The sequence below is a fragment of the Sciurus vulgaris genome (genome assembly GCF_902686455.1).
Source record: "Sciurus vulgaris genome assembly, chromosome: 2".
Lineage (NCBI taxonomy): Eukaryota > Metazoa > Chordata > Mammalia > Rodentia > Sciuridae > Sciurus > Sciurus vulgaris.
In genome coordinates, this window is record NC_136462.1 from 70468247 (window position 1) to 70482116 (window position 13870).

Genomic DNA, 13870 nt, shown 5'->3' on the forward strand with positions numbered 1-13870 from the left:
TAATTAAAAAAATATTTCCTTTCCCTCAGAATAATGTTACCACTTTATTTTATAACAAAGTAAATATACAAGTATTCAAATTACTTTGGGGGCTGGGGAGATAGCTCAGTCGGTAGAGTGCTTGCCTTGCAAGCACAAGGCCCTGGGTTCAATCCCCAGCACCCAAAAAAAAAAAAAAAAACAAAAAACCAAATTACTTTGAGGAAATGGATCAAGGATCTAGGAATTAGACTTCAGACCCGGCACAAAACAGAAAAAAAAGTAGGCCCAAATCTTCATCATGTCATCTTAGGATTGGACTTCCTTAAGAAGATTCCCAAAGTGCAAGAAATAAAATCAAGAATCAATAAATGGTATGGATTCAAACTAAAAAGCTTTTTTCAGCAAAGAAAACAATCAATAACATGAAGAGAGAGCCTACAGAGTAGGAGAAAATCTTTACCACATGCACTTTAGATACAGCACTAATCTCCAGAATTTATAAAGAACTCAAAAAACTTAACACCAAAAATACAAATAACCCAATCACTAAATGGGCTAAGGAACTGAACAGATACTTCACAGAAGATATACGATCAATCAACAAATATATGAAAAAATGTTCAACATCTCTAGTAATTAGAGAAATGAAAATCAAAACTACCCTAAGATTCCATCTCACCCCAATTAGAATGGCAATTATCAAGAATATAAGCAATAATAGGTGTTGGTGAAGATGTGGGGGAAAAGGTACACTCATACATTGTTAGTGGGATTGCAAATTGGCGTAGCCACTCTGGAAAGCAGTATGGAGAATCCTTAGAAAACTTGGGATGGAACTACCATTTGACCCAGCTATCCCACTCCTCGGCCTATACCCAAAGGACTTAAAATCAGCATATTGCAGTGATGCAGTCACATCAATGTTTATAGCAGCTCAATTCACAATAGCTAGATTGTGGAACCAACCTAGGTGCCCTTCCATAGATGAAAGGACAAAAAAACCAGTGGTATATATATAATGGAATATTATGCAGCCATAAAGAAGAATAAAATTATGGCATTGCAGGTAAATGAATGGAGCTGGAGAATATCATGCTAAGCAAGATAAGCCAATTCCAAAAAAACAAAGGTCAAATGTTTTCTCTGATAAGTGGATGCTGATACATAATGGGGGCGGGTGGTAAGGGAAGAACAGAGGAACTTTGGATTGTGTAGAGGGAAATGAGAGGAGGGGAAGGGGCAAGGGGTAATGGGTAGGAAAGATGATGGAATGAGACAGACATCATTACCCTATGTACATGTATGATTACATGAAAGGTGTGATTCTACATTGTGTACAACCAGAGAAATGAAAAGTTGCACTCCATTTGTGTACAATGAATCAAAATGCACTCTGCTGTCATATATAACTAAGTAGAACAAATAATAAAAAAAAATTACTTTGAAGTTTTAAATTCTTAAATATTGCTGGGCATGGTGGTGCATGTCTATAATCCCAGCTACTTGGGAGGCTGAGGCAGGAGGACTTCAAGTTTGAGCCAGCCCCAGCAACTTAGTGAGATCCTGTCTCAAAATTTAAAACAATTAAGAAAAGGGTTATGGATATGGTTCAGTGGCAGAATGCTCCTGGGTTCAATCCCCAGTACCAAAACAAAAACCAACCAAACAACCAACAAATTAAAAAAACCCAAAAAACAAAACAAAAAACTTGGAAGGAAGGAGCTCAGTGCTACAGCCCTTGCTTAACACTCACAAAGCCTTGGGTTCAACCCCAGCACCCAAACCAAACCAAACGAAAAGAAAAACAAAAACTTGCAAACAACCAAGATGACCTTCAGTAAGTAAACATAAATAAATTGATATATTCAAACAATGGAATATTAGTCAAAAGAAATGAACTTCCAAGCATGAAAAGACAAGGCGGAATCTTAAAACATACACTACTAAATGAAAGAGCCAACCTGAAAAGAATCTATACTGTATGATTCTAACCGTATGACACCGTGAAAAAGGCAAAACTAGAGAGAGAAAAAAATCAGTGGTTGACACAGATTAAAGGGAAAGAGAGACAAATAGGACAGTGAAGCTATTCTCCATACTATAAAGGTGGATACATGTCATGACTTTCATCCTAGTTTATAGAATATACAATACCAGTGAGTCCTAATGTATACTATGGACTCTGAATAACAGTGATGTATCAATGTAGGTTCACTGTTGATTGTAACAAAGGCTATGCATGTGTGAAGGCAGGATGCATAGAAAACTCCCTGTACTTTCTTTTTTTTTTTTAATATATTTTTTAGATGTTGATAGACTTATTTTATTCATTTATTTATATGGGGTGCTGAGAATTGAACCCAGTACCTCACACATGCTAGGCAAGCGTTCTACCACTGGGCCACAACTCCAGGCCACTCCCGTACTTTCCAGTCAACTTACTGTGAACTTGAAACTGCTCTAAAAAATAAAGTCTATTTTAAAAAAGCTTGCCACACCAGACATGGTAATGCAGACCTATAATCCCAGCAACTGGAGAAGCTGATGTAAGAGGATCACAAGTCCTAGGCCTGCCTCAACAACTCAGTGAGACCCTAAGCAACTCAGTGAGACCCTGTCTAAAAATTTAAAAAAGTAAAAAGGGTTGGGGATGTGGCTTGGTGGTTAATTGTCCCTGGGTTCAATACCCAGTATCAAAATAAATAGATAGATAAATAAAATAAAAATTTAAAAAAGCCTGTGGCAAATCTAATGTGCAGCAAAGGTCAAGAATGATTGCCATAGGTTTTCCACATACATAATTTCCTTTCGATATTATTCCTATATATTAGGTAGCTGTTGTTATCCCATTTTATATATGAAAAAACTGAGGTTTGGAGGTGTTAACTTCTCCAAGTTGACCTAGCTTCTAAGATGGAAAAGTGGATTTCAAACATTGGTCTGCTGATTCTTATGTCACTCTCCTACTGATTCTTATGCTACAATATCAGTTCATAGATCAAAGTAAAATACATTGCCTTATGAAGCAATAATTTCCCAACACTGGAAATATTATAGGAGAGGCTGGGTAACAAATTGGGCATAGCACAAAGAAAGTACTGCATTGATTTTTTTTCTGTCTGCGGGAAGGTAGAACAGGTCTAATTTTTTTTTATGTAAAATAAATAGTCGACACAGGAATTGGTACCTTCTCTCTTGCTGAAAAATATCAATTCGAGTGTTAAGTACTGTCTTAATTTTACATGAAGGGAGAAACTCTGAGAAGTTAGGTGGCTTGCACAGGGTCTCATAGGTACTAAGGGACAGGTCTTGTTATCAAGCTCATACCCTTTAAACCTCAGTTTGCTAAATTGGATCAAATTAACCTCAAGGGTCTCTTCTAGTCATTAATACCCTCCTAGGTTCTAATTGCATTTACCTTCCCACTACTTCAAAATTATAGACATACTCTTTCATACTCAGAGCCTCAGAAGTTGAGGGGAGCAGGGACACTCCAATTCCAGCTCAAAGTTGAAGAAATACCCAAACAGATATTTTCAGTAGCACATCTTAAATGTTTATATTTAACAAATTAAAATTTTTGATACATATAAAACATAATGATGTATAATTATCATACAGAAGATTAATTATAATATTTACTTAAAAATTAATTCATAGTACATAAATCAATCAAATATGTGTTTAAATTTGTACAAAGAACATCTTCCTTTTTGTTCTTGTGATGGCTAACGCTGTCTGCATACTAAAGATCCTTCATGAAGGTGGAGCCTAGGTCAAAAGGCAGCTTGTTGGTTCCCTTCCCCCAGAAGGAGTCCTGGGCACACTTCCACGCCTCTCCATATGGTCATCCTAGTATCCTGTCAGCTCTGCCTCAACATCTGAGTTCAAGTTCAGACATCTTTTTTTTCTTTTCTTTTTTGTGGTAGTAGGGATTGAACCCAGGGGTGCTCTACCACTGAACTACATTCCCATCCCTTTAAAAACATTTTTTTTTTTTTTTGAGACAAGTTCTTGGTAAACTGCCCAGACTGGTTTTCAACTTGCAATCCTCCTGCCTCAGCCTCCTGAGTTGCTGGGCTAATAGGCATGTGATACTTCACCAGTCATGTCATTTTTGAAGTCTTTCAAGATGCCATTACCTCCTCACGTTCCCAGTATATCTAATATGTAATAAGCACTATGAGAAAGGAGATAGGGGATGTTTTTATCTATCTTTCGGTAGACTTTTTACAGTCTGCTGAGGATGAGGTCTGTGATCTCCTGGGCCTTACACTGTGCCTGGTACAGAGCAATTGTAAATAGTCACAATTCTTAAGATTTTTGGCATCAAGGTGAAGTATTAGCATGTAAACACTTCCTGGTTTTTTAGGACAAGTATTCAAGTATGGTCAGTTAATTTCATCTGGATCTTTTGTTTTCTTTGGAACAGTACTCCTTTTCTTTAATATTCTTGTTCTGGGGTCTTATGTTTGAATTTTTTTCATGTTTGAATTTAAAATAGTAATATGGGCTGGGGATGTAGCTCAATGGTAGAACATATGAGCAAGGCACTGGGTTCAATCACTAGCACCAAAAAAAAAAAAAAAAAAAAAGAAAAAAAGAAAAAAAATCATAATGAATTCTTTAAAAAGCACACCAAAAGTCACAGCATTCTTTTGATAAGGCTTATTTAAAGTACACTATAGTTATTAATCTTTGGAGCAGGAAATTGCTTGTGCAGGTAGAGATGGTATGAGAATAGAGGAAAACAGCATTTATAAAAATTAATTAAGGGACTTAGGTTAGTCTTCCTAATTTTTCTACTTTCTGTTACTAAATTGTCATTTTCCTAGCTTCCAGGTCCCCTCTGCAAGTAAGGAGTTAAAAAAATTAATCATTTGCCAAGCAAGGTAATGAAAGCCTATAATCCCAGGAACTTGAGAGGCAGAGTCAGGAGGAGAGAAAGTTCAAGGCCAGCTTTGGCAATTTAGGGAGACCTTGTTTCAAAATAAAAAATAAAAAGGGCTAGGGATGTAGTTCAGTGGTACAGAGACCCTAGGTTCAGTTCTTGATACCATAAAGAAAAAAATAAAGTTCATCATTTAAGTCTAATACATATTCTTTTAAAATAATTTTCAGTTGTATTTCTCCATTCTCCAATAATTGGAACTTCCTTTTTTTAACTGTAGAGTATTTCAGCAACCTTCCAGCTAATCTCCTTGTTTAAGTAGTTCCTTTTAGCCATTCTGGACACTCTTGCCATACAAATCCTCCTAAAACTAATTTTTCCAGTATTCTAGTCCAGAACTTGTTGCTTAGTGCAGCCTAATTTCTGCATTCACATTGGTACTAGAGCCAAAACTTTTATCTCCCTTGGTTGCTTAATATCGGTTCTAATACTGGGGACATGGATCCTTTTCCTCAGAATACCAACAGAAAAGGCTTTGCTTGTATTCTTCTCCCATCTTTTCAGTGTACACACTGAAACCATTCTTCAAGGTCCAGAAGAAATGCATGCCACTTCCTGCTTTGTAGATTTTTTTCTCCAACTCACAATCATGACTTCTAAATAATTATTCTAATGTGTGGTAATTGTGTCAAGATAGTTCCCCTGATTCTATTTGTCAGTAGATCTAGGGGACTATCACCTGTGCAATGCGACAGGAACAGATAGCTATCTATCTTAATTGCTTATTTCCAAAATACTGTTTCTTTAAGCATACATTGCAGCTCTTCTGATTGCTTAAGGGATTATATCTCAAATACTACTGAGAAATATACTTTTTTTTTTGTTTAAAAGACTAAAAAGTAAGAGTACAGTAGGGCTCTAGCATAGTTTTACTTATCTCACAAATAAAGAGAATTTATTTCTTGATTAGAAAAAAATTTTTTTTAGTCTTTGACGGACCTTTATTTTATTTATTTGTATGTGGTGCTGAGAATTGAACCCAGTGCTTCACACCACTGAGCCACAAACCCAGCCCCCTATTTCTTGATTTTAAAAAAAAGCTTTATACAGTTAACTACATCCAAAAATTTCTCCAAATGCGTCCTAGAGGCAGGAATATTTTATTTTCAATGCGTGTGAAATGTTTGAAATAACCATGGAAGTACCTTATGACCACAAGCCACAGGAAATGGAGACGAAAGTCCACCTCAGTGCTGCTGCTTACTGGGGACGCCATCGGGCCTCAATTCTCGCTTTCTTGGAGCCCCTCAGTTCTCTCATCTGTCAAATGAAGAAAATAACATACTCGGTAATAAAATACCTATTTACCAGGGTTGTGAGAAAGGTTTTCTTTCTGGAGAACCGCAGGGCGGTTTGCCTCCCAGGACCAAGGGGAGGCGCTTTTCCTCACGCGACGCACTTCCGTGAGCGGGGACGGGTGGCGGGGCCAGGGAAGCTCCTGGCCGGGTGCGGGTCGCTTGAGCGGGAGCCGCGGCGGGGACGGGTTGGGCCGCAGCCCTGCCGGACTACGCGGGGGCCTACGGCAGGAGCACGCGAAGTGCTAGACACCGTGCAAAGCAAGGCGAACGTGCGTGCACGAGTGTGCGCGGGGTGCTGGGGCGCGCTCAGATTGACAGCGAAGGGAGAAGGGTGCCAGGGCGGACCATAGGAGAGCCACAGAAGACAGCCGAGGCCGCGGGGTGAGAGCACCGGGCAGCCCGGCGCCCCCGTTGGCCCCTCCGCAGCGCCCCAGGTGGCGGCTCGTGGGGTCGCCGCCGGCTGGGCAGATTCGCTCCGCCTCCTCCGGGCTCGCCTGCCCTCGGCAGCTTCCTCGCCCGGCACTCGCTCGACCCTCCACCCTTCCCCCTCCCGGATCGCGATGGACGCGGCCTCCCCCCGCCACAGCCGCCGGCAGCACTGCGCGGGCCTTCCTCTGAATTGCAGGGCCTGAGGAGCCGCGTGCCGGGGACTGAACCTGCTCTGGCTGCCGCCGCTCAGGGGAACCTCTCCCTTCCCTGTCACCAGGTCCCCGCGGAGGAAGGGGAGGGACGAGAAGCGGCTTTTCCTGTGCCGCCTGCCCGGCTCGACCTGCGCGGCCTGCGGCTTCCTGGGAACTCGAGAGCCGCGGTCGGGCCTGGCTCTGTCCGCGGCCTTCCTGGAGCTGGACCGGAGCGGTTTAGGAGGACCAGCCGGGGTAAGAATCTGCGCGAAGGGTAGGCGGGAGCGCTTCTGGCCGTCCGGAGGGCCAGCCTAGGCCTGGGACCAGGATCGCGGACGCCCAGCGGCGGGCGAGGAGCGGGACCCTGGCCCCGGGTGAGGTCGACTGGGCTGCTGCCTACTCCCCGGCTTGGCCCCTTTGTTCCCCTGCTCTGACCATGCCGGCGGCGGGGCCCGACTGGCCTACTCAGGAACCCACGTCGAGCTCTCCTTGCCCTTGAGAAGGGTCCGCCACCCGGCGGCGACCAGGGAAGTCCCGCCAGGCCTCCGAGTTCCGGCGCCGCTCTGGGGAGACCCGCCGCCCTGCGGAGCTCGGCGGCCTCCTCCTGAGCACGCAGGCTTGCTGCCTCTCCTCTAGAACTTCCCCCTCCTAGACACAGGTAGCTAACTTAGTCGTGTTTAGTGCTAGCGCCTCTCGGCGCCAGGCTCTTCCTGGCCAGGGATGTTGGGTCAGCCCTGGTGGTCGCCGCCGTTGGGTGTCCACCGCGACTCACCACTTGGTTCCCAGTTCCCCCAGCCGCAGCCGGATTATGTGGGACATAAAGCTGTCGCTTACGAGGAGCTTTTGTAATGGCTTGCCTGTTGGGGTTGTTTCTGGAAAAAAAAAAAAAAAAAAAAATTTTTTTTTTTTTTAACCAGTTGCCCTATCTTGGGATGGAGTAAGAGGGCCATAGATTGGCCTATATTCAGATTCGTAACCTGTTAGTTCATTGCATTTACTTTTAGCATTTCTTTTGAACTTTTTAAGAACAATTGCCAAGACGACTAAAATTCCTAACAGTTTTTTATTCATAAGTAGATTTTGTATGTAGTTATCGTTTGTATTTGGGTATCTTTAAAAATAAGAATAATTAAATTGAGAAGTTAGCAGAATTTGTGAAATTGGAGGTAATTTTAAAGTAGAACTCAGTTTTGAAAGGGCATTGGATCAAAACGCTTAGAAGACTTCTTTAAAGTACTGGGTCTGGTCCTTATCTGAAGATCAGATTTGGGTGGAAAATGGGGGGAGAAGTTTGCTGGGGAAAAAAAAAGAATTTTTGGAGGTGTTCTTTGCCTTTTGGCACAGAACTACTGATGGCAGTAGTGGGATCCAAAGCTTGTTTGACCGTCTTTGACAGGGTCAGCTCTGGTTTCTAGTTAAGCGGCAACCTAATCAGCTTATATCCTTATGCAAAACTGGTTTTTGTTTAGTATATCTGAATATTAAACTCGAGGAATAAGGAAAAGTTGAAAACTGCCGTAAGCACTGTATCCAAACTTATGTAGGAGTTTTTTAATTCCTCGAAAAATACCAGGAAGATTTGATTTTAGTAGATGTAAAAGAAAAATAATTCAACTTAAGCTGATCAGTCCTGGACATTTAAATGACCCCCCCCCTTTTTTTTAATTTAAGCAAAGAGGCTTTTAAAAAAACATGGCAGATGTGGATCCGGATACATTGCTGGAATGGCTACAGATGGGACAGGGAGATGAAAGGGACATGCAACTAATAGCCCTTGAACAGCTATGCATGCTGCTTTTGATGTCAGACAACGTGGATCGTTGTTTTGAAACGTAAGTACATTCCTTCATCATCTTCCTTTGGGGTTGCTGTAGTGAAATCTTTTTTTCAGCCATTTGACTTCAGTTTGGATGGAAACTTCTAGGAGTTTTAAAACATTTTACAAATTTCTGCGACTTTGTTTTTACACTCTTGAGAAATAAAAAGTGGTAGGTGAGGATTATAGTTACTGTGGTAACGATTATTATTATGCAAATAACTTAAACAAATGGGAATTGGGAATACTAATATTAACTGATAGCTCAGTTGATTCATTTAAAAAATGTCATAAACTTGGGAGAATACAAATATTTATCTTTAGAGCTATTTTTGTACCAAGAAAACTGACAGAATAAGAGAAATGATAAAGAACATGTTTTGAGCTGCCCATTTCTTCATTGGTGTAAAGTCATTTGACGATGTACTTTTGTTCATACAAATTATTTGTTTATAAATTTCATTTGGGGAAGGCATAAATTAAGTTTTAAACATATAGCATATTTTTGGAGTAATAAAAACATTTTAAAGTTTGGAGAGTTTAAACAGTTTTATTCAGAGTCTGTAGCAGAATGTCTTCAAAAATGTAAAAGACAATTCATTAGTAGATGGACCATTAAAGCCATGTTTTTCCTTTTACATAATGGGTGCTGGGCTAGCCAGATAAACCATTTTTCTGAGTGTTGAACATGCTGTTTTTTACAGTTAAATTTGTATTTACAGTTCTGAATTTTAATAATAAGTAAAAAAACTCTGATGTTTCTTTGTTTTAATGTCATTCTAAGGTATTTAGTAGAAAATGTTTGAGATATTGACCTAAAATTTGGAGTAATTATATTAATGTCTTTGAGGTGGGAATAAAGACTACATTTCTTGTTAAATTGAAGTATTGTTATTTTTTAAATTTTTTGCGATTCTGGGGATTGAACCCAGGGCCTCTTGCATGCTAGGTAAGTTCTCTACTATTGAGCTACCTATCCAGTCCTGACATCATATCTTTAATTATTTTCTCTTTTGAATCTAAAATAATTATGGGTTGTAAATATTGTTAAAGGAATATTATTTTGATTAAAAAAATTTAAAAAATGAAAATCAGTTAGTGGTCAATTTATTTTAACTAGCTTTTGTTCAGAGAACTTTTGAACACATAAGAAAAATTTCACCCCCTGTTAACACCTGTTTTGGCAGGATTTATAGAAAAATAGAGGTTTTTTTTTTTTTTTTTTTTAAAACAAAATTTGGAGTTTTAAAATCAGAACAGGGGCCAGCTGTGGTGGCTCATGCCTATAATCTCAGCAGATTTGTAGGCTGAAGCAGGAGGATTGCAAATTCAAAGCCAGCCTCAGCAACTTAATGAGGTTCTATGCAACTTAGCAAGACCCTGTCTCTGAACAAAATACAAAAAGGGGCTGGGGATGTGGTTCAGTAGTTAAGTGCCTCTGGTATTCCCTCCAAAAACAAAAAACAGCAGGGATACATTAAACAAATAAAATACTTTCCCGATTATCAATTTTGAGACTCAAAGCTTTCCCAAAACATTGAATATCCAGCTTATTCCTGAAACAGCAACCATTACAAAAGATTTTTACTCTTTGAACTATTCACATTTTGTAGCAGAAAACAGAGCAAAGTTCCACAGATATCTTTCTTCTTTCCTTTTTAAAAGGTTTTTTTAAGTAGGGTATTTTCCAGAAGAAAAGAGCTTTCTTTGCTAGTTGATGAAACTGTTATTCTCTAGAAAACTAGAGTTTTGAGTATATATGTATATTCCATTAGAGGTATGTATTCATTAGACGTATTTTTAAAAATCTTACATGGGCTGGGGGTGGTTGATGCATGTCTGTAATTCTAGCCACTCGGGAGGCTGAGGTAGGAGGATTGCAAGTTCAAGGTCAGCCACATTGATTTAGTGAGACCCTTAGCAATTTAGCAAGTCCTTGTCTCAAAATGAAAAATAAAAAAGACTAGGGGTTTAGTTCAGTGGTAAAGGGATCCTGGTTAAATCCCTAGTTCCCCCACCCCCTAAAAGAAGTTATTGTATTTGAAGGTATTTTTTACAGGTAATTTTTTAAAACTAAAATTCATCCATCCATCCAAACATAATAACTATATTACTTTTTCTGTTTTTTTTTTTCATACTCTGTTCATATTCAGTATGTTTTTCGTTTTGTTTTGTTTTGTTATCCGGTATTGAACTCAGGTAGGCTTATCCACTGAGTTATATCCCCAGACCTTTTTTGTATTTTGTTCAGAGACAGGGTCTGTGAGTTGCCTAGGGCCTTGCTAAGCGGATGAGGCTATCTTTGAACTTGCAGTCCTCCTTCCTCAGCCTCCTGAGCCACTGGGATTACAGGTGTGTGCTACCGTGCCTGGTGACAGTTTAGTTTTTTAACTGTAGTTTGCTTTTATTATTCTGCAGCAATATCTTCTTGCTACATGGAAAAATTGTCTTGGTTCCTTTTTTTTTTTTTTCCCTCATTTTTGTTTATTTTTGAGATGGGGTTTTGCTTTGTTGCCTAGGCTGGACTCAAACTCCAGATCCTCCTCCCTTAGCCTTCTAAGAATGACAGGCATGTACCAGTATGTGAAAAATGTTTTAAGTAAAGCGGGCTACCCACTGATATTATTATTGATACATATCTAATTTAAAATTTATTTTGGCACTTTATTCTTTGAAACTGATAGATTTTTGGAGAGTCTTAAAATTCTTTTGAATAGGAATAAATAAGGCAGGTGAAAAAAGCAGGATGATACTCTTATTTTGAATATTGCTGAAAATCCATATCAATTTGATTTCATAAGGCAGGTAGCTTAGTTTTGTCTAATAAAGCAAAAGATGCTCATATATTCAGATACATTTTTGCTTGGTTAGCTTGTGTTAAGTATATGGCTTGTGTTAAGTATACGTCTTTAGCTAGGAAAGACAGGTGGTATATAGCAACAATGACCTTTGCAATGGGATAGACCTGGGTTCATTCAGTTTTACTGCTGAAAAATTGTGTATTGCCTTTCAAACTTGCTTCCTTACCTTTGTGGGGGTTTTGTGAAAATTAAGTGGAATAATACATGTGAAAAGCCTGACAGTGCTGTTCACATAAGTTTTTGTGTGTGTGTGTTTTTTCTCCTTAACTTAGTATTGTTCATGGCTCTCCATTTTTTTTTTTTCTGGTACCAGTTTTTTTTTTTTTTTTTTTGGCTGGGGGTTACGGGGGTTGAACCCAGGTGTGCTTAACCATTGAGCCACATGCCCAGTCCCTTTTTTTTTTTTTTTTTTTTGGTGCTGCTGGGCCTTGTGTTTGTGAGGCAGGTACTCTACCAACTGAGCAATATCCCAAGCCCAGTCCCTTCTATTTTTAATTTTGAGACTGGGTCTTGCTGAGTTCCATCCCCAGCCCAATTTTGTATTTTATTTAGAGACAGGGTCTTACTGAGTCGCTTAGGGCCTTGCTTTTGCTGTAGCTGCCTCAGCCTCTGGAGTTGCTGGCATTACAGGTATGCGCCACTGCACCAAGCACTTGGTACCAGTTTTGATGGTCTTTTTTAAATTAAGGAATGTAATTTTCTGCGAAGCTGCAATCCTTATTCATGCTTGAATTTATTGAGGTAATGCTCCAGAAAGAAAATGGGTCAAAGTTTGTTTTTGCTTTCATTTGTGATACATCATTGGACTCAAAAGTGTAAAATGAATTATTAGCTAATGAGTACTTTTGAATTTACATCAAAATAGGTGTTCATTATATGTATTGTTAAGTAAATAAATCTTGGGCATTTGTAAATCCTGCTCCCAAATTTTCAGATAACATAATTTCAAAATGTGCCTTCTAGGAATTCAAGATTTTCTCAGATTTAGGAAATGGAATATTAGGGATAGTGCTTTTAGGTACTAGAAGTCTCCATTTAAAAAAATAATAATTTTACTTCATTTCAAGTACACAAAAGGATGCACAACAAAGTATTTTTCATTTTTCTAGTCTTCTGGTTACTTGTTTTCCTTCACCAGAGAAAACTATCAGTAGTCATTTTCTAGTGTATCCTTTGAAATGTATTCCAAGAAAGTCTTTCTTGAGTCTGGATTCCAAAGCTGTTGAACACAGTGTTAAAAATCTCCTGTTGTATGTTTACACACATACAACTGTAATAGTGAGAAGTTCTTTAATCTTCTAAATTGTCTTCCTACTTTATGTTAGATGTACCAGAACAGATACAGCTCTGCCCTTATGGTGCCTAACAGATTTTAAATAATTATAGAAACCGTTGTGGTTGCAAACTGTGATAAATGCTATGAAATAAAAGTTTAGGTTGTTGTGACAGCATGTAGCAGGGTCAGGTCCTGGAGAGTTGGGAGTAGTCAGAGTGAGTTTTTTATTTTTTTATTTTTTATTATTGTACTAGGAATTGAACTCAGGGATTCTTAACCACTGAGCCATTTCCCCAACCTTTTATTTATTTTTTATTTTATTTATTTATTTTTTTTTGTGGTGCTGGGGATTGAACCCAGGGCCTTGTGCATGTGAGGCAAGCACCCTACTAACTGAGTTATATTCCCAACCCTTATTTTTTACTTTGAAACAGGATCTTGCTAAGTTGCTTAGGGCCTCACTCAGTTGCTGAGGCTGACTTTGAACTTGCAATCCTCTTGCCTCAGCCTCTTAATCTGCAAGGATTATAGGTGCGCACCACCATGCCTAAGCTAGAGTAGTTTTTGAGAAAATGGCTTTTCCTAGAAATCAGAAGGATGTATAGGAGATAAGAGGGATAATTGAGGAACTTGGAGAAAGCAGGAAGGGTTTGCCCTAAAAGGGTAGGGTCAAGATTCAGCAGATTTTTTTGTGTATGCTTTTGCTTTTATTTTAAGAACATTGGGAGGGCATGGAAGTATTATAAGTGAGCAGAACATGTGATTAACTCTCTTGTTCTGTTATTTTTGGGGGCTGGGAGCTTGGAATTGAACTCAGGACCTTCCATGTGTTAGGTAAGCACACTGCCACTGAGCTATATCCCTAGCCCTTAGGCCCTTAAATCTTTTAAAAATTTTTTAAATTTTTAAATTTTTCTTATTAAGGTACTGGGGATTGAACCCAGGGTGTTTAACCAGTGAGCCACATCCCCCACTTTTTTTTTTTCCATTTAGAGACAGGTTCTTGCTCAGTTGCTTAGGGCCTCACTGAGTTGCTGAGGCTGACTTTGAACTTGGGATCCTCTTG

The 13870-nt window shown here is 39.3% G+C and overlaps 2 protein-coding genes and 1 long non-coding RNA gene across 3 annotated transcripts in view; all 3 read left to right on the top strand.

Moving 5' to 3' along the window:
* Positions 1 to 244: 244 nt before the first annotated feature.
* On the top strand, positions 245 to 7487 carry LOC306653641 (uncharacterized protein; the record flags this gene model as incomplete). The annotated part of the gene is made up of 3 exons (XM_079126652.1): positions 245 to 6500; positions 6938 to 7125; positions 7355 to 7487. The coding sequence occupies exons 1-3, from the start codon at positions 6054 to 6056 to the stop codon at positions 7485 to 7487; spliced, it is 768 nt and encodes a 255-aa protein (XP_078982778.1). The 5' UTR covers positions 245 to 6053.
* HECTD1 (HECT domain E3 ubiquitin protein ligase 1) overlaps positions 6967 to 13870 on the top strand; it is a 90158-nt gene continuing 83254 nt past the window's right edge. Inside the window, 2 exon segments of the mRNA XM_079127242.1 lie at positions 6967 to 7106; positions 8523 to 8683. Coding sequence (XP_078983368.1) covers positions 8544 to 8683 — 140 coding nt within the window. The 5' untranslated portion in view covers positions 6967 to 7106; positions 8523 to 8543.
* On the top strand, positions 8692 to 12790 carry LOC306654034. The gene is made up of 2 exons (XR_013761871.1): positions 8692 to 10380; positions 12418 to 12790. It is a non-coding gene; the product is annotated as an uncharacterized lncRNA (long non-coding RNA).